This window comes from Pimephales promelas, chromosome 13, assembly GCF_988280905.1.
Source record: "Pimephales promelas chromosome 13, fPimPro1.hap1.1, whole genome shotgun sequence".
Lineage (NCBI taxonomy): Eukaryota > Metazoa > Chordata > Actinopteri > Cypriniformes > Leuciscidae > Pimephales > Pimephales promelas.
This window is the reverse complement of record NC_142781.1, coordinates 30,962,494-30,986,397: the sequence shown is the minus strand read 5'-3', so window position 1 is coordinate 30,986,397 and position 23,904 is coordinate 30,962,494. Positions and strand designations below refer to the sequence as shown.

At 35.8% G+C, this 23,904-nt stretch overlaps 1 protein-coding gene across 2 annotated transcripts in view; it reads right to left on the bottom strand.

Moving 5' to 3' along the window:
- Positions 1–23,904, bottom strand: part of atad2b (ATPase family AAA domain containing 2B) — a 99,087-nt gene that overhangs the window by 60,072 nt on the left and 15,111 nt on the right. For both annotated transcript variants that reach the window (XM_039690164.2, XM_039690166.2), the window contains exons 17-22: positions 21,221–21,365; positions 20,258–20,444; positions 18,732–18,917; positions 6,171–6,306; positions 2,817–3,010; positions 1,499–1,658 (exon numbers count right to left, since the gene is read on the bottom strand). In XM_039690164.2, coding sequence (XP_039546098.2) covers positions 1,499–1,658; positions 2,817–3,010; positions 6,171–6,306; positions 18,732–18,917; positions 20,258–20,444; positions 21,221–21,365 — 1,008 coding nt within the window. The remainder of the gene's footprint in view (positions 1–1,498; positions 1,659–2,816; positions 3,011–6,170; positions 6,307–18,731; positions 18,918–20,257; positions 20,445–21,220; positions 21,366–23,904) is intronic.

Below are 23,904 nucleotides of genomic sequence, written 5' to 3'. Positions count from 1 at the left end.
ACGTCTATGATAAACAATGATGTGGTAATAGTATGACAGTTTGGACCGGTTTTTAATATGAACATGTTGCTCTTTTTAAATAAAGCATGCTTTTCACATCAGAAGGGCTCCTTACCACATTAATAATCGATGGGTTTGCGAGTGATGTTTGCAATGCTATATGGCAGGTGTGCCCAACCTTGCTCTTGCCGATCGACTGTCCTTCACAGTTCATCTTCAACCCTAATCAAACACACCTGAAGCACCCAATTAAGGTCTTCTGGATCACTTGAAAATTAAAGTCTGGTGTGTTTGATTGGGGTTGCAGATAAACTGTGCAGGACAGGAGTACACCTGCTATATGGTCTGAGTCAGTATTTCAGCTACTGTGTTTCCATGGCTCAATTCATTCTGGTTTAGTTTCTATTCACTGTACTATGTACATATATTGCATGTCCATTACCATCAATAAATATCTAAACTACAAAGTGTCCCAACTGACCTACTGTATGGCCCGAGAATAGCAAGAAATCCATTACACCGATGAATGGGTTTTATGGAGACTGCTCATTATAGTGCCATTTTTACTCTGCGGAGAGATCAGTGACAATGATTTCCTGTGACTTTTGAATGAAGAAGGGTGAATGGGTTAATGTCTAGCTGCATTTCCTGTCCTTAAATTCTCATATTTTTCATTGAAGAACCAAGTCTGACTGATTAATCATTCATTTAATGTCCTTTACACTTCAAGTACGGCAGACGCTGCTGCTTTTTTCACTGTTGAAGCTCTAAATTGGCCTTAATGCCAGACGTCACATGAATAAACATGAAACAGGTCTCAACGCATCCGCTTGTTGGAAAAAGTGCTAACTTACGGCGACATCAATACAATTTTAAGATAATCAGCAAACCTAGCTAGTTATTTTTGCCGTTATTCAATTTTAATAATATCGAATGTTACTGAGAAGAAAAATAAAACCTTTTTGATATCAATCAGTATATGCAATGGACAACATTTATGCTCATATTTGGTACATTCTTGATTAAAACAGCTCTATATTTAACAAAGCACATACAAAAGACCTGAAACGGAAGAGAAGCAACCTGTTTTGCAGAATACAGAAGTATATTGCACAAAACCCGTATTAAGTACTAGGAGTGTATCGACTAGTTCATCAACTAGTAAAAACACTACTTAAATGTCAAAAATTGATTTTCTGTTATGCATATACTGTATAATTCATCATACATTTTATGCATGGATCATATTGTTATATTTGCCACTATTTGTATTAAAATAGTGTTAGAAAATAGTGTAAAAAAAATTTTTGTTTATTTAGTCAAGTGCTCGAAATCAATTCTCAAAAGTTACTTTAAGATACAAGGTAAGATAACATGACATAACCAACTTATTCTGCACCAAATCTCTTTAAAAATGAATGACTTTCTGTTGCTGCATATCACCCTATAAGACTTGATGTTCTTATATTTATCCAGTTGCTCTATATAGTATATTTACCTCCTGGGTCTTTGTCTGGATTGTACTCTAACGCGTTGCTGCAAATGAGGTCAACATCCACTAGAAAATCACTGGCGACCGTGTACTTGTGAGTGTCGATCTTCATCATGATGGCGGACAAGTCCATAGGCTGTTTGATAACCTCGAGGTAGTCTGACACCTAAAACAGAGACACTTATAAAAACACTTTCAAATATATACATTTGTATTTTTTTTTTTGTAAAAACTCTATAATATATATATATATATATATATATGCAAAAGCCTCTAAGTGTCGTTTTAAATTTTCTTTTAGAATGATAATTTATCAAGTTTGCATATTTAAGTTCAGTAATTTCACTTTAATGGCAATGAAGATTACCTATTAATTGTCAAGTGAAATAACTGATTAAATAGTCATTTAAGTGAAATTACTGAACTTATATATACAACCCTGATAAAAAAAATGATCAAATGCCACTTAGAGGCTTTTGCATCTGAACTGTATAAACGTTTGAGGTCAGCTCAGTTTATTACTTTTTTTTTTTTATAAATACCTATTCAGCAAGGACTAAATAAATATTTAACATTTATGCTGCTCTGTTGTAGTTTCTATTCATCAAAGAATTTTGAAAATATTGTATCACAGTTTCCTCAAATATATGAAGCATTATTCATTATTTTTTTAAATGAGCGTTTCGCTTGATAAGACCCTTATTCATGATCTGGAATCGTTTAAAGCCCTTTGAACAGTTTGCACTGAAACTGTCTTTTGGATCTTGAACCATTTGGTTCCCATTTAAGTCCATTATATGGAGAAAATCCTGGAATGTTTTCATCAAAAACCTTCATTTCTTTTCGACTGAAGAAAGAAAGACATGGACATCTTGGATGACATGGGGGTGAGTAAATTATCAGCAAAAGTTTTTTTTAAAAGTGATCTACTCCTTTAAGGATAAGATCTTTTGCATTGTAGCTTTATTTCAATAATTTTACAAAACCGAAGATACACGTGACCCAGACATTTTCTTGACAGGCTTTGTGAGCTTCACACTATAACAAACTTCGAAATTATGTCTCACTCTGTATTCATAGACGCACCGTCCTCCTCGTTTGCTTCTTATATTGATTAACTTTTTAATTGCCTCCTCAAATTTACTGATTCAAGTAAAGATCCTGCCTGCAGCTGTTGTATAATGACAATCATTTGATTTGTTTGGTCTGGGGGTTGCTAATAAACCATAGGTGCGGCTAATTAGATGGTAATATTGAACGAACCGAGTACAGAGCCTACAGGCATTATTCATACTACAGTTGCTGACGTGCAGTAACAGCCCACCTCCTCAATGTCTACGGGTTTGCTGAAGATCTGGAAGCGCTTGTCAGTGGCGAGCCGCTTTGTGACGTCCCTGAGAAAGAGGCGGAGCTCGCGCAAGGTGTTCTCCTCCTGCTCCTCCAATCGCCTCTGCTCCTCTGGCGAGAGCTGTCGAGGGCCGGGGTCTTCAGCGAGGGTCAGCACCTCCAGAGAGCACACTGGAAACACAAAGACACACACAATCCCTCAGTACAACGTAACAACAGACAGAAATCATGAGGAATCTAACAGGTCGGATTCAAATTAATGATTACGATTAATGATTAATGATTACGGATAATAATTAATGATTTTGTTTTGTACTTCCTTACGTCTGATTCATGACCAAAAACATATTTTTATTGCTTTTTAACAATATTTATAACATATTTAAATATCATTTTTTTATATTTTACCCCAATAAGAGGAACTATTTCAATAACAGTAAAAGATACAGATAGGTAAAGATCAAGTAAAAACACTTTTGTGTTTTAATATATTTTAAAAAAGGTAATTTCATCGGGTGATGGTATAAAGCAGCCATTCTTCAGTGACATGATTCTTATGAAATCATTCCTATATGCTGATTTTGCTGCTCAAAGAAAAAATAATTGTATTATAAATATTGAAAACAGTTTCTTTATATATTTGTGGATATTTTGTGACATTACAAATATCTTTTGTGTCATTTTGATCAATTCTTGCTGAATAACTGGAATAGTTTTACTGACCACAAACTTTTGAACAGTAATCTGTTATATTTTATTATATTGTGGATGCAATATACCACTCCATCCTAAAAGAGTGGTGCAAGAAACATCATCAGAATACCTGTTCTCTTAGCAATGGCATTATGAAAATTGTGTTTTCCGCCCCAAAACCCCAGACCTTAAAGACTGGGTTGATGGGATGATTGAAATTGCTTCATATGAGACCATGTTGGGGAGACTGCATAATGAGGGAGAAATTAAAGAAACATGGGACCATTTTTGGCAGCATATAAAAATGGTGTAAATAGGACTGCTCAATAATTGTTTAATTTTCATGTGCTTTTGTTTTGGTTGTATTCCACTGATGGGGACTAGTGGCGGAGTGTGTAATTGCAATGGTGATTACTGAATAATGTGATGTACTCTGATGTTTTGACTGTTGAACAATAAAAAAGTTGAATTACAAAAAAAGAAAATTGTATTTTGTTCAGAAAAGGAATCGGGTTTTAACACCAGATGAAATGCTGAGCAAATGGCCTTAAACGACTCAAAGAATCAGATGACACTGAAACTGTGCCAGATCAGCGAGAGGAATTACAAACACCCAGGCCCAGTATTATATGGATGAAGTCAAGCAACGCTTCCCACCACAGCGTGGGCCGCAAAGTGTGTTATCGATTTCTGAAGAGCTCCAACGAACAACCTGACAGCTGCAGTAATTCAGGGCTGCATCTGTACAACGAACCAAAAACAGACTGCCAGAAATGACCAAACGCACCAAGCAAAGAGTGCTAATGTGGCACTGCCTTGTAAAATATTGCTGACGGATAAAAAAAAATCTTCGCCAAACAGGCCTGAGGACCTAATCCGAAGATCTGGGCAGAGTGCCTGGCGATTATTGAGCCACGAGCCTCAGCAATTTGCTTTGTGGCAGCAGCTAGCAAGCATTCATGCTAACTGTGAGCGTAATTATAGCTAATGGTTATGGCCTGGCGTTTAATAGAGCCCCTTTCTCCCAGCACAGATGCTATGCTGCAAAAGGACGTAGAGTTTTTCTTCAGAGATGCCCGTGGTCGACCCATGGGAGGACTCCAGCTCTGCATCAATGGCTCATGATGCTTGCATTTCCACTTGCAAGCCATTCCCTGCTATAATGGCTCCAACTGAGAGGCAGCCGACGAGCATGGCAATCGAACACAAGGAGAAGATATTCAGAATGAGGAGCACCCAGGATGCCCAATTTATGCAGCGACAGCAGTAGCAATTCTGGAGGAGCAGCAGCGGTGGTGGAAGTAATTGCAATGAGAAAAGCGACAGCACTAGTAGTTATCAGCCAAAAATGAATTTACTCGCAGTCATGTCGTTCCAAACCTGTATGACTTTCTTCTGAAGATATTTTTGAAAAGTCTATTTCTGTCCAGACAAATCAGTGGTTTTATAGCAGTATTTATAATATCAACTCTTCGCCATTGACGGAATTTTCCAGCAATCCATGTTTTCAGTGTTATACAGAAGGGGGCGCTATTACGCATCTTCTGAAAGAGTGCAGAATCTCCAGATCCAAGAATAAGCGAAGAAGCTTTGCTTATGCATACGTTAGCTAACGCGATGATAAGACTTTCAACAGCATATAAATCAAAACTGAATGAAATGTCGACCGAGAAAGAGGTATGGGACTGTGGCAAGCTTTGGTTCTGTTGATGGACTTGATCTACTTTTTATGTTTTGATCATCATTCTGAATCCGATTCTCCATGTACTTTTTGTTATTTTGCAATCCAATACTTACAGGTGACCAATGATGGGAAAGTTACTTTAAAAAAGTAATTAGTTATAGTTACTAGTTACTTCTCACAAAAAGTAACTGAGTTACATTATTAAATAAGTAACTAATTACCTAGAAAAGTAACTATTGCGTTCCTTTAAAAAAGAAAAGATTGCATACCCCCAATATTAAATATGTTAAATGAATGAAATGGGAAAGTATAGTTTAACAAAACATGCTCACAATATATTACTGAACAATGTACCAACATAAATAATAATAATAAAATATAATATTCTTGAAAAACTAATCTTTTTCTGAGTCAATTCGTTCGTTGAATGAACCAAATGATTTGAAAAAAAGATTTGTTCATTTTGATAAACGAGTTTGAACAGGAGTCACAAACAAGCGTCACAGAACAGAGCAAGGCGAGCTTTGTAGCTTATAAAACTTAAACTTTGTTATTTATTTTTTAAATGAGCGATTGTTTCGCTTGATAAGACCCTTATTCGTCGTCTGGAATCGTTTAAAGCCCTTTGAACAGTTTGCAGTTTGTACTTTTGGACCATGAACTGTTTGGTTCCCACTGAAGTCCATTATATGGAGAAAAATGCTGGAATGTTTTCATCAAAAACCTTAATTTCTTTTCGACTAAAGAAAGAAAGACATGGACATCTTGGATGACATGGGGGTGAGTAAATTATCAGCAAAACTTTTTTCAAAAGTGAACTACTCCTTAAATTGTTCATGGTTCTTGACAGATACAATTGCTGAAAGTTGGTAAAGCAGTCTTAAAAAGGTTCAAAACCTAGTTAACATCAACCTAAGTGTAGATAAATCTGGATTAACCACGGTAAACACTTACCTGTTTTTCTACTGCGGGGTGGTGCCTTGGCTGCCTGCACCAGAATGAGGTCCGAAAAAAAATTCCTACGTGCTTCTTCTCCCGGCATGGTTAAACAAACCACCTCCCCATATGAACGGCTGAAGATGCATTTTAGCTGTCAAAAAAAAAAACAAAAAAAAAAAAAATAGAGGCATTTAAAATTACATTTATACAACAGTAAAAACTGCAACAACAAAAATGGCCCAATACCTGTTTTCAAATATTGAGTTTTTCAGCTTCCGAATATATGTGTGTGAGTGTGTGTGTTCAATATTTCACTTTCGGCCTTGAGTTAAGCATCAAACCAGCGGCTCATGAATTCAACATATGACAAACAGAACATCTGCCGTGAAAATCATGGAAAGCATCACTCATCCAACTCTTCAAATGCTTCCAACAAGCAGGGATCAGATCTCTAGGACTCCAGAAAAAGTATCTCCCCAAAAAGTGAGCCAGGCTACATAAAAACTCATTTAATACTTGTTGAGCCCTGTCGGTTTGGTTTCCCCACAGCATTCTTTGTTCTGATGCGTAGCATTATTTCATTTTTTTTTTCCCGTTTCCCCCCGAAAGCACAGTGCATGACGGGCTCTGACTCTCGAAAATATTTCTCCCTGCGTGAAGCATTGTTCTGCTCAGCCCTAAGTTCAAAAGAAAGTGTGTTTGTAAACAGTATTTATAGGGAGGAGGAGTGAGTAGGATGCTCACTGAAAATGTGTTTACCTTCCGAATTAAAATTAAGTGACTTGACAGTTCAAACGTTAAAAATGTACATATTCACATAAGTAATTTGGCATAAGCAATTATTATTAAATACACACACTGAGATTAGGTGAGTGTAGGGGAGAGCGGGGCACAACGCATTTTGGTTTTGGCTCAATTAATTAAAAAAATAATTAGGTTAGATTAATATTTTTTTTTACACAAGCAACATACACATCTCTGCTACAAATTAACACTTAAAGTTTTTTTCTAGGACCTACCATTTTCGTACAGTTGCACTGAAAGTGACAGAAGTGCAAATGTTACAACCATATGCGGGGTTAATTGTAACAGACAGAGGGGTTAGTTGTAACACTTGTGTGTAACACACATAATTCAGTACTATTTTATTTGTAAAGTTTGATATTGTTTATGCATCTATATAGAAAGATATCCACACATCTATCCCTCATCCAATCATCCTTCTATTGTGTATCAATATCATGGATAGAGACAGAAAAGGGCTGCACAGTTTTGCAATAAATAATAATAAATAAAATTATAAAATATTGTAATTGCAATTAAATTAGATTTGTGTGTGGCAGCTGCATGTACAATTATTACGATTAATAATAATAACAGTAATAATAATACAAATGAGCTTAAAATAACAATTTAAAGTGTTTATTGCATTAAAAACGGGCCATATTTTTAATAAATAAACAAGTTATCATTCATAGTACACTAAATTTTAAACATTTTAAATTCCAACATTGTTTGTGAAAGTCCAACAAAGTTAAATGTTTACTCAAACCTAAAAAGTTGTGGCTCCGTTTTCATTTGATTCTCATTGTACACTTGGCGGCTTGTTTGTAACACTGTGTTACAACTAACCCCGCTGTGTATTACATATTTTAACTCTAGCTAACAGTCGCTAGGAATTGCTGACATGTTTCAAAACAATGCTATGTTTGAGCCAACAAGACAGTGATTAGGGCAATATAAAGTTAGATTTGGAAATTTACTTGCATGGAAAAAAAATTTACTTGCATGGTGTCAAAACACTCTTTGTCCAGTATCTTCACGAAATATAATCAAAACTTTCCGCAAATTCGCGGGAGACCGTATTCTGGCAGCAAGAGAAAAAAAAAAGCGAAAAGACAACCTTGATCCTGACTGACTATGTAAAAAGTCTGTGTTACATTTAACCCCGTGTTAGGTTGTGCCCCGCGCTCCCCTATGTCTTATTTATTAATTTTTTTGCATAATTTAAGGCTAGTTAACAATTAGATTGGGGTTACAACTTGTAGGCAATTATTTTCTCAAATTTTTGGGGTAGTTCATGATCAGCGTTAGGATGTAGCTCAACAAAACACGGTGATCCAGTAATAGGTCCCACTTGACAAAATCATGGCCACTGTCATCTGCCCAATTACAAGAGCAGGATAACAAAAATCTTTAATGAAGAGTGATTTGATCAAACATAATGAAAGGATGGAGACGAAATGCGATGCACGCATCCTTCCCGACAGCCGAAGACATGCATGAAGTGAAAACCTGAAAATAATGATCAGTGTCTGGTGCACATGGTCACAGGTGTCACTGAAGATTGTTTTAATGAGCAGTTTCGTATCGCTATATTCAACTCTAATTTCACATGGTATAGTGTGCCGTGCCAGTCCAATTACTGCAGTCTGGGAGAATTTTTTTTACTGAATCAGCAGTTAAAACTTTACGGTAAGTTCATGCAAGTTTCTCAAAAGGCTGCAGCAATCAGGAGAAATGAAAAGGTAAAAGCTAAAGACTTCTAAATATCTGAAAGCTCTCATACCTTAGTGAAAACTGAGCTTTTTTAAAAAAAGTCCCCCAGGGCTCCACAAATATTACAACACGGCGGCGGCACTAGGAGCCAAGTTCTCCATAATGAGGATCCGTGGAGCACTTAAGTTCAATTTCCAATCATGAGCGGGTGTTGGAGATCCAAACAAACCCTCATCAACTGCATTATTCACTTGGCGGATTTGTTTGCACTCAGGTTGCTTTCAGACTTCTTTGGTCCAAACTCTTGAGGTGAGATGAAGGGAAGCAGAGAAAGTAACCAACAAAAGAGACAGGTAGTGATTTTATGATTTGTCTGATGGAAGCGTTGGAGACTAATGCAGATCCTGAGAGCCGAGAGACTAAATAGGCCTTTCAACTCGCAAGAGACATCCTGAGGAAATGTGGAAATCAAAAACACACTTCTTGTCTCTTCCTGTCTTTCTCCTATTGAAACATGTTTCATCTTTACTTCACATGAACAACAGCTTTATAGAATAGAAAGAATAAAGTTGGGATTTGCAAACCAGTGTGATATCTTAATGTAAATTCAACATGAAAGGACATGTGCGGTGTAATTTACTTTCATTATATGACATTTTCAAGGATGTTCGTTGACAAGACAAATGAAGGCGTCGCCAAACAAGTACATTTATAATGGGAGTTTCAAACCATTTGCTGTCAATTTTGAAGGATCTCCTAAAAATCACTTCACTGAGTGAAACTTGAAAAAGTTCACCCAAAAATGGAAATGCAGTGCTGTCATTATTTACTCATCCTTAAGTCTTTCCAAAACCTGTCCGACTAACGATCGTTTGTGGAACAAAAAAGAAAAATTTTTTGAAAAATGTCTGTTTTTTTGTCCATGAATGAAAGACGTTATTTGGACCCCAACCGTTCTCCAAATCATCATCTTTTGTGTTGTGAAATAGAAATTAAGTCATACAGGTTTGAAACACAACATTTTGGGTAGACTTTTCCTTTTAAGTGACACATTAAACCAACATACACAGTGTTACTTATTGACAATACATCTCTAAAAACAAGCCTTACTATCTTTCATTGTCACTTCTCAAGTAAATCTATCTTGTTTCGAGGATTTTTTTTTTTAAGGAAAGTTAGTTTTATTTTCCTTTGTAATGAAAACAAGTAAAAAAGACTGATTAGTCTTTCACAAAAATGTCAGTTGAAGGGATAGGTCAGTTTGAAATTAATTTTTGATATGTTTTAGCTAGCCTCAAGGGCATCCAAGATGTACAGTAGGTGTCTTTGTTTCCAAAGTATTTTCAATTTTGATATTTTTAGGTCAAACCGTTCTTGTCTGTCAGTCATATAATGGAGATATATGGGGTCCACCTCAAAGAGCATGCACAGAGAAGTCCAGATTAAACATGATTTAATGACTCGTACATGTAAGTGTACATTGATGGCCTAAGACACAGTAACAGTATATATCATTTTTACCTCTTGTAACCACAGCCACGTCCTTTGCTCTTTGAGGTGGACCCCATATATCTCCATTATATGACTGACAGACAAGAACGATTTGATCTAAAAATATAAAAATTGAAAATACTGTGGAAGCAAAGACACCTGCATCTTGGATGCCCTTGAGGTAAGCTAAAACATCAAAAATTAATTTCAAAGTGAACTATCCCTTTAATATATCCTATTCAGATTGATATCACCTTCCACTTTTCATATTGACTGTACAGTATTACGATAAAACTTTAATTTAAACCTTTTCTTAAACTTAAACATCTATGATCATCACCCATATTGCCTAAGATGAATCCATTAAAACACTAAATTACACAAACAGATAAAAAGACACCAGGCTGCTCAAAACAGAAGGTATTACAGTGAACTAATAAGTGTACACTGAGGTGTAAAGTTACACTACTGGCATCCCTCCTACACACGCTGGCATGAGCCAAAACTCTTCCCGCAGCAGAGCACAGGGGCACGCACCTCCTTCCCGTGATCCATGCCACCTACTCCCACTGCAGATGCTGTTTACAGGCGGAACTGGCATCTGTCTCTACATCTTTCTCTTTAAGAAATGTAAGGGAATGGACGAGTTGAGAGATTTGGAGTGGTTATTTTGTTGCAGTTTCTTTTAATTTGTCGGAGGCCTCTCCCCTGATGTGCAGTGCCGCAGAGAGGACAGCTGTCTCGCTGAACATGCCAGAAGCCGAGGGCCAGTGCAAACTGTTCTCGAGCTTCTACTTTGCATATTTGGGATGCACCTAATGCAGATAAACTCGGGGGTTAATGAACCTTTTTTTAATCTTGAACCAAAGTAGGTTCAATATACTCCCACTTAAGACCTACTTAATGTGTGCAGACCCAAATTGTTACTGCTATTTAGTTGTTGGTTTTTTATATTACAACCATGTTTGTCAATTTAGAATAATAATCATGATATAATATTATTATTAACATTAATATAATCTGTAATTCATGTTTGTGTGTTATGTGTTATGTATAATGTATACTGTGTTGCATCTGTTTCCTGAAGGCCAAAGATGAATTTCTCCTTTAGGAGACAATAAAGGCTAATCCAATCCAATCCAATAATATAAACAACTATGTGAGAACAAATCACAATCCTTTGGTTCGTCAAACTGACTAGCGAAACAACTTGGTCTGAATCAACTACACACCTTAACATAATTACTGACTAACATACATACTTTTGACACTTAAGAGTAAAACGACACACTAAGGAGGATTTCTTTTCATTAGAGGAATTGTTTCCTAACGTAATAAAACAAAAATCACAGTATGGCTTGGTTCCATTATCACATCACAAAAGCTCGTTCACAGTAAATGCTGCATCACATGACCTCTGCATAATCACATCACCTCTGCATGTGGGTCAATTATTAATGCGCATTTGGGAACACACGTCAAACTTGTAACGAGAAGCACTTGAAAACCAGCTGTCAACTTGGTTTTGCTCCACCACAAAAAATAAAAAATAAAATTTAAAAGGTAGGGTAGGCAATTTTTGGAGAGACTAGCAATAACGATTTTGCTTTAAAAGTATAAGATCCCTTCAGACTGTCTCCAAAGCCAACACTCCTTGAACAAATACAGAAGGGAGCAAACAAAGGTGTCACGGGAGACGGCGTTAAACTACCTCATGTCTCAAAGCACATAGCATATATACAGTATTTCACGAAAGTGAGCGAGTACACACACATCACATTTCAGAATATCTTCTCAAGGGACAATACTATAAAAATGAAACTTGGATATATTTTAGAGTAGTCAATGTGCTGCTTGAATAGCAGTATACATTTACTGTCCTCTAAAAATGACTCAACATACAGCTATTATTGTCAAAATAGCTGACAACAAAAGTGAGTACACCCTCAGTGATAATAGCTGTATGTCATTTAACCATGCAAAGCCATGTCCTATTCATCATGTTCATGTTTTTGTCTGCTTGACAGGACCATACAAATGAGTATCTTGTATTAGAGCAGTTCAATTCTATAGTGGCATTGGCGATCCATAAGAATGTGTAATGTCGTAAACATTAATAATAGGATAAATTATACAACAACTTTTCCTCTTCTCAACATGGACTGCGTGTTCCTGGGGGCGGGGCTTATGTACATTTTAGGGTTGGTGATGTCACTAACCCGGGAGGAATGTCGTGTAGTCGTTTGTTGTAGTCCTTTTCTTTAAAACTTAATATCTTCCTCTGCTTTGAACTTTAAGCGTTGTAACTTTGCAAATGTTGTTTATGCTCAAACAGCAACATCACACACTCACTAAAGCAGGGCTGTCAAACGATTAATCGCATCCAAAATAAAAGTTTGTGTTTACATAATATATGTGGGTGCACTGAGTGTAATTATATATATATATATATATATATATATATATATATATATATACACACACACACATATTATTTATATATAAAATATTTATATTTATATATAATATAAATTATATATAAATCAATATACAGTATATACACATGAAAATATTTATTAAATATATACACAAGCATGTGTGTGTATTAATAATTATGCACAGTGCACCCACATATATTATGTAAACACAACCTTTTATTTTGGATGCGATTAATCGCGATTGATCGTTTGACAGCCCTACACTAAACTTAGAAAAGTGAAATCATACTTATCCACCCCTTTAACTTAGTGATTGCTATTATGATATGAAGAGATACTCAACCAGCATAACAAAAAAAAAAAGTTCTGGAAAAAATCACCTACCCTCCCCTAAACAAAATATCATTGAGTTATACCATTAAAAAATTGTGTTCAAAACCTTGTTATTTGCTCATCCCCAAGTCAATACTAAGACAAACTAACCTTGTAATAATTTAGACTTAGCATTGTCGCGTTCAATCTGGTGGGGCGCTATTGAGTCCGATCCTTTTTGATACGCGATCACAGGTAGCCATGGATATATCCATCAGATTCCAGAAATCAAACATCCACGCAAAACAAGTTCCTCTATCATTATTTACGCCACTCACTCATACTTTCAACACATGCAAAATGTTTCTTAAGCACCTGTGCTTTCCCTCAATGGGTTACATTACCATACAGGAAAATGCATTACCATCTTATTTTGAAGCATGACTACCGAAAACTTCATATAACTACCCGCTGACATCAGTGAAGGCCAAATATTTCTTTCTGCTTTACAGGGCTCCTTTCTGAATTCCACACACAAACCCTTCCATCTCCAAATCTCAGAGGCCCTAGATTCAAGCGCTCATGAGTGGGCGAGGCCGGGATGGTTTACTCTAAAAGGGAATCTGACCGTAGAGCTCTTGTGGCGTTACTGTGAAGCCGCAGTATTGATCGCGGATTTAGCACATAGGACCCCCTGCCCGGATGTAGAAACGACTCTCACACCAAGGTAAGGATGGGACGATTCCACCTTGGGATATGTTTCAAAGCGCGGACCAGCTTTGTGGATTCAAACGGTCGATTCCCGGATTTTGCCCACTTCACCATTCAAAGCCACTTCAGATCTTCTGTGGTTGTCAAAACTTGGGGTTGACGTCAACATAAAGCAACATTCGTAACCCATTTCACTTCTATACTACAGCATTTTTGATTGAAACAGGATGTACAAGGACGGGACTTGATTGTATCCATCAGGAATGGACTGGATCATGAAAAGAGTGTGTCCTATACCATAATTGAGCCAGAGCAAGATTGTGGAGCAATACTGTCCTCCTGAGACATTGCAGGATAGACTTTAAGGAGGCTTTTTGACCAGGATGTGCAAGAGAACCCTGAATTGCTGTTGAGCTATTGGTTACCATTCAGCCAAAAAGGACGGAACTAAGTATGCACAATATCATATAAAATGGTCGATTTGACCATTAATGACGTTATTGATGAGCCAATAATTATTTACAATAATTTGCATGGGCGAAAAGTACAATTGTCCAATATTAAAACTATATTATTTTGTCTAAATGAATTTAAAAATAAAACGTAATTATAAAAACAAAATAAATTAATCTTAAATGTTCATTTTGGCTGCATCCCAACATTATACATGAATGGACATCATGATCTGCTAAAGTTCAAACTGAGCATCAGAATAGGAAGGAAATATGATTTATGTGATGATTTATATTCCTGTCAGCTAAGAACAGAAAACTGAGGCTAAAACTTGCACGACTCACCAAAATTGTACACTAGAAGATTGGAAAAATATTTTGATTGTAGGGTCAGAATTTGGCATAAACAACATGAAAGCATGGATCTATGCTTTCATGTTTTGAATGTTTTCTTGCCACACTTTACACACACACACAAACACACACACATACATTATATATATATATATATATATATATATATACACACATACACATACATATATATATATATATATATATATATATATATATATATAAGGCTTTGTAATATAATATGCTCGGTGTAACTGCTAATTTCGTTGACTAATAATTTTCGTCATTATTTTCGTCAATGCCATTTTTTCACAGACGATAACTAAATAAAATCTAGTTTTGAATGACAAAAACTATGAAAAAAAATTATTGACATTTGTCAGTGAGTAAAAACTAGATAAAAATGTTAGATAGTGACGATTTGTGAAGCAATCCAGTCTGAACTGATGTCCTGCATTTGTGGTAGATGCGCACATTTGTACTGTTACACATTTTTGTAATATAGTTGATCAAATGAGCCTTGCAGAAAGAGACCCAGAAGCCCTGGACTACATTCTTTTAAAATAAATACTTGGTTAATATTTAGCTTAAATAGATACAAAGACTTTGTTTATTCTTATTTTCATTGGGATTTATATAGTATTATTTCTGTTTTCAAGTCAAATACCAACAAGATATTGTTTTTCAAGATAAGTTTTCTACCTCAAATAATAATAATTTCTTTCTAATAACTTTGTGATCTATTTCAATCAAAGAGCCCTGCAGCCTTTGACTTAATTTGTTATTTTTAACAGGAAAATACTGGATATTTACAAAGCACTTCTCTTTAATTTCAAAGAAAGAGATTGATTATTGTTTGTCATTTAAGAATTTTGTACTGTGTTGTGGCAGCAATAAATAACACATTAAAATCTAGTGTTGAGTGTTCATGTGATATTATACATTAGTAGTATTGTGAAATTAATTGAAATCATGATTATTTCTCAGACAATAATCGTACTTAATCTGTAATCGTTGCATCCCTGTGCACAATAGACGGCAGTATTTACTATTACTAGAAGCAGAGGTCCACCTGGAAACCCCACACAACTGAATGTTTTGAATGGGCCTTCACTCTCCAAGAAAAGAGAGAAAATGGCAGTCTGAGCGTTATCAGAGACGATAACACATGTAATACATAATGCATGCGAGTATAAATTTGTTCTTCACACGCTGAAATTGAATTGGAATGATCAGGGAACTGAGTGCAATACTTCACACTGCATGCTAAAGAGAATAAACGCCAATCCGAAAATGGAAAAACTTGTGGACACTGTTCACCGTGTTGTTTTTGATGCACATTTTCAATACACAGACTTATTGTAACATTCCTGATTGGATTATTTTCAACAATTGTCCATTCTTGACAGAACTTTTTTTCATAATTTTTGTTAAATGATCTTGAGATGAATCCCTGTAGTCATCCAATTTGACTCATATGCTGACGTAATTATTATATTACATCGCATTTATTATAATATATTATGACAATTATTATACATTTAACAGGTGATATCAAATGCAGTTTAATTCACCATCTACTAATTTTAAAAGATTAAGGCAGTTATCAAAGTTTCATATAATGCTTAATTTTAAAATAAAAGATGCTACATTTTTACACAATTTGTAATATTTAATTTCACTTTTCAGCCAAATCCACATACGAATGACTATATTTATCTATACACTCTCCGCACATCATTTGATTCTTTGATTACTTTTTTTATTTAATGTTTTTTTTTTCTGTAGAGCTGTTTTGAAACAACATGTTGGGGTGTAACAATATATCGTGCCACAATATATCGCAATAGAAAAATGCAACAATATGTATCGTGGATGGTCCCACCAAAATAAACTTACTGTGTGAGAACATTTTTTTTACTGCAAGTACATTAAACAACAAAATATAATGTTGATTATAATGTATAATAATGCAATCGGGGAATATTTGTTGGTCCTGATAATGCCAAATATCTGATGTTACCAGTAAAAAGTGGTCATACATCTAGTGTAAGCATCTACAATAACTCAAGTAATTTCATCTTCAGAATCATGAATATTGTTATTCTGGTGTCACCATTGTCCTTGGCTTACAAGCACCAAGTCCAAGCCTATTCATTTAAACCCACAATGTAATATCAAAGTTAGCATTTTAATCAACAGTACATTTTTTGTTAACCTTTTATCATGTGTCTTGGAGCATCGCAATAATATCGTATCGTGAGTTCATTATCGTGATATGTATCGAATCGTGACATGTATTGTAAACATGTATTGTGAAAAGCACTATACAAATAACCGTGAATAGAATAATATGCACTGACTGCAGTTTCTAAATCAAAACAATGTCATATATACAAGTAGAATATCATTGTGAAGACACCACAGGGGTTTTCAAAGGGTCCTTCAACGCTGAAAGTTGAGTCAAATTTCCAAAGCAAATGAGGAAACAAAAACAAGTGTGACAAAAACCCAGTGCCACAAAGAGGGTGAAATAATAACCCATCCTTGTCTACTATCAATTAAACATGTGTCTTTCCTCAGAGGAACGAGCCAGGCTTTAATGAACACACCTTGCAGGGATAGAGCGAGCGAGAGACGGGCCTGTCAATAACATTAGTGCTTTTGTTCTAAACACACTCGTGCCCTCCTGGTGGGCATCAGTCATTTCAGCAGGGGCTATGATCAAGGGCTTCGCCACCAGCCAATCACGAGTCGCCCAGCGACGCACCCTAGGACGCATGGGGCGCACAGCATGAGCCGCTGGAGGCTCTTGATGCTGGATTGTGAGGTGAAAGCGCAGCGCTGCCAGAGTGACTCCCCGTCAGCATAATTAAGGGAGAATATATATATATATATTTTGTTACGTGACTTCAGACTGCATTACTTATCTCTGCCTTCCACTCTCTCACTGCTCCTTTCATTTTAAAGACTTCTCTCACATGCTCTTCCTGCCATGTCTTTGAGAATTGATTTTATTGCCCCTGGTGTGCTTAGAAAAGGACTAGAAAAGAATAGAAAGGGAATGATGGGTACAGGTCAGACCTTGAAGAAAAAGGAGAACAGGCGAACAGAAAGTGGAAAAGAAAAAAAGCCTATTGGCCTGTGGCCTAGTGGGTGGGCAGATGGTGTACCAATATAAATACACACACACACAAAAAAAAAAAAAAAAAAAGTAATATATATATATATATATATATATATATATTTGTGTGTTTGTATGTATATTGGTACACCATACAGGTATATATACAAATAATAATTATGATTATTTTGTGAGGGTTAAAATCTAGTAAAATGAATAACTGGTAAAATCTGGTTAAACTCTGGTAAAATTAATAATTAAATACAATTAAAGTACATAAAATATATTAAATATAAATAAATATATTTTATATACTTTTATTTTTATTTTTATAAATATATTCTTTTATTTTATATACTTTAATTGTATTTATATTAATTTTTCCAGATTTTAACCCTCACATAATGCGAGCAGCACACGCATGCGCATAGATTTCCTTGCAACTTCTCCAGATGGAGAAGAAAAAACACAAAAAACAAAACAAAAACACAAGTACACCTCAACCTTAGCTAAATAATAGTACTTCTCTCCATAACAAGCCACAGACTTTCATGTCTCTAGCACAAACTGTTATGCAACAATGTCAGGGGTGTCACGATTCTCCAAATCTTCGATTCAATAGTCACGGTTCGATTCGATTCTCGATTTTTACATTTATTTTTCTTAAGCACAGGTTGCTATGCCATTTTGAGACTAGACTTTTATGCAATATATTATCTGACCTTTGTTCGCAACGTACCACACTACATTGTCTAATTTAAAAAATTTATTAACAACATAAAGTGCTTATAATATAATAACGTAAGCGAAATAACCTGCAATAGTTTCTCTTTTGTAACTGCAGTCTTCTTCACAGAAGATGACATTCAAGTTCACAAAACAAACAAACAGTTGTTGGTTTAACAGATAAATCTATGTTTTTGTGGTCCCCGAGAAGATACCCTGCCATGTTAGTCGTGCTGTCAGTGGAAGAACATGGTACACGCACATAGCAGAGCTTGCAAACTGTGTTTTTTTTAAGCGCGAACATTGTCAACAGAACTCACAGGAAATCCAAAATACTTCCACACCAACGACTACAACGTGACATGGGGGCATCGACGATTTCATTTCTTAATTCTAGGTTCGAGACTTAATTTCGGTCGATTTTATGGTTTGAGGTATGTTCAGGGGAGACAGAGGACAGATTGGTCACCTCGTCAGGGAGCTGCTGGTAGACAGTCTCTGCTGTGGCGAGGATGAGGAGCGGTGTGAATGAGGGCACGTCCTGCAGCAGTGTGAGGAAGCTGCTCTTGACCGTCTCACTGATGGCTTCCCACCAGTCACTGATGTGAGGCATGTAGATGATGCTGGGTACACACCGCCGAGCCTCACGAAACACCTACAAACACACAAACAAACCTAATAAGATTACTAATAATAATTAAAAAAAAATCTGATTTTTATTTCTTGTATGTACTGCCAACCTTTAGCATTTTTACTGATATTTTATTATTATTTTTTTTCATATTTGCTAGAAATATGTATATTTTTCATATATATATATATATAAATATATAATCTCTCTTTCCTTCTCTCTCTATGTATATATACACAATGTAACACTGTCCATCAATAAAAGGGTGAAAGAAATACTGACAAGGTCCTGATATTGACGAGGGGGGCGGAGAATTCGCATGAGCTGTGTGTGTGTGTGTTTGGCCATGATCAAGTGGTATTTCAGACTGGACGTGCTGTGATGATGATAGCACAGTTCACAATGACAAAACACAAAGATGACTATGGTCTTGTCAATTTAAAAATTTGACAAGTTTTTACTTTAAGTTTTTACTTCAAGTTTTTACTTTTTAAGTTTTTACTTTTTAAGTTTTTAAAGTAAACTTTTCATTCAGAATCTTATTGGCATCCATTTCAACGTCTCGCGCTCGCCATCCACTCAAAACGTAACGTTAACCAACTATTTGGCCGGCTCGCAAGCCCAAACAAGTGTGTGCAGCGTGCCTGTTGTTTTGTTTCTGGTCTAGCAAGATCTGCTTGCGCTTTGGTCGACGAAGCAACAAAATGTCCTTACGTGGCGCAAGCCATTGAAAATAATGGGTTTCATAGTGCAGCGCGCGCGCATGCCGGGTCCTGTCGCAAAAGCATGTGGAAAAAAATGACAAAGTTTGCTAGGCCAAAAAGACCGTTAATCGCACGAAAAAAAAACAAAAAAAACACTCGTTTGCGTTAACATCGTTAACGCATTTAACTGACAGCCCTAATATTTATTTATATATATATATATATATATATATACACACACATCAAATCTAATCTTTGTTAGTTACTGACTTATCAATAAATGTTATAAAGTGTTTCCAAAGCAGCTACCTTATTTTTTGAAACACAGAAGCAAGCTATTTTCTAGATTTCTGATTGATTAGCTTTCATATGTAAATAACTAGACGATTAACAAAATAGGTCAAACTATTTGTGCTACAGACCAGTGTTTTAATGTTTATATAATAAATTAAAATAACATGATAGAAATAGTCTGCTATGCTGCTCCATGTTGCAAACTGCCGTTTTGGTACAGGAAAAATTACTGGAAGCCTCGCACATTTATGCTACAAATGGCTGAGCTGCTCTAAAATTAAGAATACAAGAGTGTTAATACTACAAGCCTACAGCCCCACTCACAGGCTGTGTGAAATATTTAAAAGTGATTGTGTCTCTGCTTGCCTGAGCACAGGACTCCTCTGGGGTTTTGGCACTGACGGAGTATAGTGTGGGAAGGTCAAGACGGTGCACAGTGAACTTCTCCAGGTGGTGCAGCACAGCAGGGGCCAGGTGTGTGCTCTGCCCCGCGCCCTGGGGCCCCGTCAGCAGCAGCCGTGGCCGGTAAGAGGTGGGCTGCTGGTAGGCAGAACTGAAACAAAATAAAAAAGGTCATTATCTATCTATCTATCTATCTATCTATCTATCTATCTATCTATCTATCTATCTATCTATCTATCTATCTATCTATCTATCTATCGAGACACAACCTCAGATTCTGAATTAAGGAAGAGTTGCTGACAAGCAGAATCAAGCTATGATGACTGACTAAAACTCCAATAATGTAATGAAGAGAAATAAAGGTAATTGATAAAGTTGGCAGCTCTTTAGGGACGACAAATGTCCATGCATTTGACATCTATACTGTATATTAATATATTGAGATGAACCACTTGCCAACATCTCATTTAAGTGTGAGGAGCTGCAAGTATTGATGATCTCAAGCGAATGTCATAAAATGCAACCACTGAACCATGAAGAACAAATCAATGCAAATGAGATTGAAGTAGGTCTGCTGAGGGAAAAAGACATCTCAGTGCTGACTGTCAGTTCTACAGCATTCCAACAGATGGCAGCAAAACACAGCACTTAAATATTAAATAAAGCTCTCTGCATTTTGTTTGTTGTTTATTTTCTATTGCCATATCAGGATTGAAGGATATATTCATGGTAAAAAAATTAATCAAAATACAATTAAACTTACATTACAATAAAAACAATATCTAATATTCTAATTCTAAAAGATAATGATTGTTCATGACAATATTGTTAATTATGCATAACCATAATAAATGAAGGGTCTCAGTGTACGGATAAATCAAAAGGGTGTTGAGGATGACAACAGAGTTCTGTATGAATTTAACTCACGTGGTAAAGTGGAGAAAGGGTTTATGGGTGGTGCAGGAACCTGCTTTCTTCGGCGATCCTGGCTGAGTTTCATAAATGGAAGGAGCACCAAGACATTCCTCGTCCTCGCTATACGAGTCCTCCACCAACAGATGATTGTCCAAGTCTGAAATCACAGGCAAGAAACTTTAAATGCTGCCATTTCTATCACGGTGCTTTACGGGTAAAAAATAAATGAAAACAGAATATTCAGCAAGAAATTGTGGTTCAATTTCATGCATTAATGTTGGGCAAAGGAAAGTAAAATAAAATAATAATTATGTTATTATTTATTAAATAAATCCCTTCCCTCAGTAATGCATTTGTAAAACATTATTAAAATCAGGAAAATCTTAGCTCTTGTAGTTGGCACTTTCTCTTGAGAACTTGAGATATTTACCTGATTTTTATCTTTTCTTTACAAATGTATTCTTGAGAGAAGTTTATAAAGGCATGGAGGCATATTCTTGCAAATCTACTCTTTCTAAATTGACTTTTCTTATAAAATTTGTACTTGATTTCCTTATTTGCAACCAATAAATAATATAAATAGTTATGTATTGACATAAACAAACCACTAAAACAAAAATATACATAAAACAAAGGAATAAATCGTAACAATATAAATAAGTGAGTAAACAAATGAATAATAACATTTGTAAATTATAACAGAGGTGGTGGCTACCCTTAACTTAAAATTAAATTATAAAATTTTTTCCAAATTCGGGCGCCAGACAGTTTTCTAAAACTGACAAAAATCAAACAACCCAGGATAGCAAAAAAAAAAAAAAAAAAAAAAAAAAAACACTGATTACACACAAAAACAAGTATTTCAAAATAAGTTTCAATTTAACTGGAATTTATTACATAATATCAACAAACATAAAAAAGGGTATTCACTTCAGAAAAACAAAAGCAAACCAAATAACCCATAAATAAATAAGCAAATAGTTCTTAACGTAACAATATATATATATATATATATATAAAGAGGGGCAGAGGTGTTGCCAACACCATAAGTTCCTATTAGGAGCTATATCATGTTTACCATGACCATTATTTTTATCTCACCACATGCCTGCTACTACTGTGTGTTACAAAAAAGCTACATTTTTCCCCATATATCAAAGTAAACATCAGAGTTTTTCAAGGGCTGCCACCCATCCTAAATCTGAAAGTCACACACAAATCGGAGGCCTTCCGGAAGATTTTCAACTTTAACAATCACACGTCTACCCATCATGATGCAGCTCTGTATCCACTGTGATTCAAACTTTTTAACATGACCAAGAATGTATAAACTAGGAAAGAGATCCTACTGGTCTGTGATATCTTTAAAATATAATCATGCACCTCTCTCCAAAAATACTGGACTTCTGAGCATTGCCACAAGACATGAAATAGGTTCCCCTCCTCTCTCTGGCATCGCCAAAATTCAGGATTATCTCTAAACAGCCTTCTGGGTGTCCAGTATAATGTGTGTAAAATTTTTAATTGCAGTTCCTATATCCATATGTATATCCCATGTATATCCTCCCCTATTCTTCATCATCTTTTGTGCATCCCAAATCTTTTTCCCAAATTATCTTAACGGCAGAGTTAATATTTTAGCTTTAACATTATTTCGATGCCTCATGGCCAGTACCCATGATATTCCAGATCATCATGAGAGTGTTTTTACCCCTGGGAGCCTGTGAGGGGGAGGCAAAGATACTTGTGAGCATGTGTCTCATTTGTAGATATTTCCAGAACTGATCATTAGGAAAGTCTCTCAGAAAGAGATCAATGCATCTTCCTCAACACGGATATTTTTATCTACTCATTTCTTCCATAACACAGGTGTTCCATCTATTAACAACATTGGATTGACCCAGATAGCAGACGGAGAGCTTAAAAAAGGCTCAACACCCCAAAATGCGGGAGGTCTTTTCCCAAAGTGTTTGGAGATGGGAAATAATCGGGTAATTACCCACTGGCAGTGGTAGTTTTGTCATTAATAAGCCGGACTTAAAAGGTAAAAGCAAAACAACAGATTTTTTCCATGGCCAGCCCACTCTGGAGGTAACATCCATTGTAACAGGTGCCTCATAAAAAATGCATAATTATACAAAGATAGCTTGGGGAGATCTAGTCCTACCCACTCAATTCTGTCTACATTTTATTAAATGAAAATACTGGGAAAAATAATAATAGTTCCCTCCCAAATCAAATATAGAGTAGGGAAAATAGTTTAGGTCATTCTAGAGCAGCGTTCTCGCCAAGCTTTAATTTGTGGCTCGCATGGTGGTAAATAATGCGGTGATATGATCATGCAGTCACTACAGATATTTCATAAAAACATTAAAAGCAAGAAGTGCTATAACTTGTTTTGGATTCTCATCCACAGACGACTGGCTTTGGGCATTTTTAGTGCGTGATAAATATAAGCAGCACAGCACAACAGTTCCTTAGTCTCCAAATTAAGAACAGAAATGGATGAATATTATAAGTACAATATAAGTCTGCTGTTTAAAACAAAAAAACAATGTAGAAGAAGGTTTTTAAGCACAAACAGCGGGGAACTGTGTATTTGTGCAGTGTGCGGCATGTCAATAAATGACGTGTTTAGCATTCAGACAAACTACAATACATTCAGATTCATCAGTCGGAATGGTTAGATGCATGAT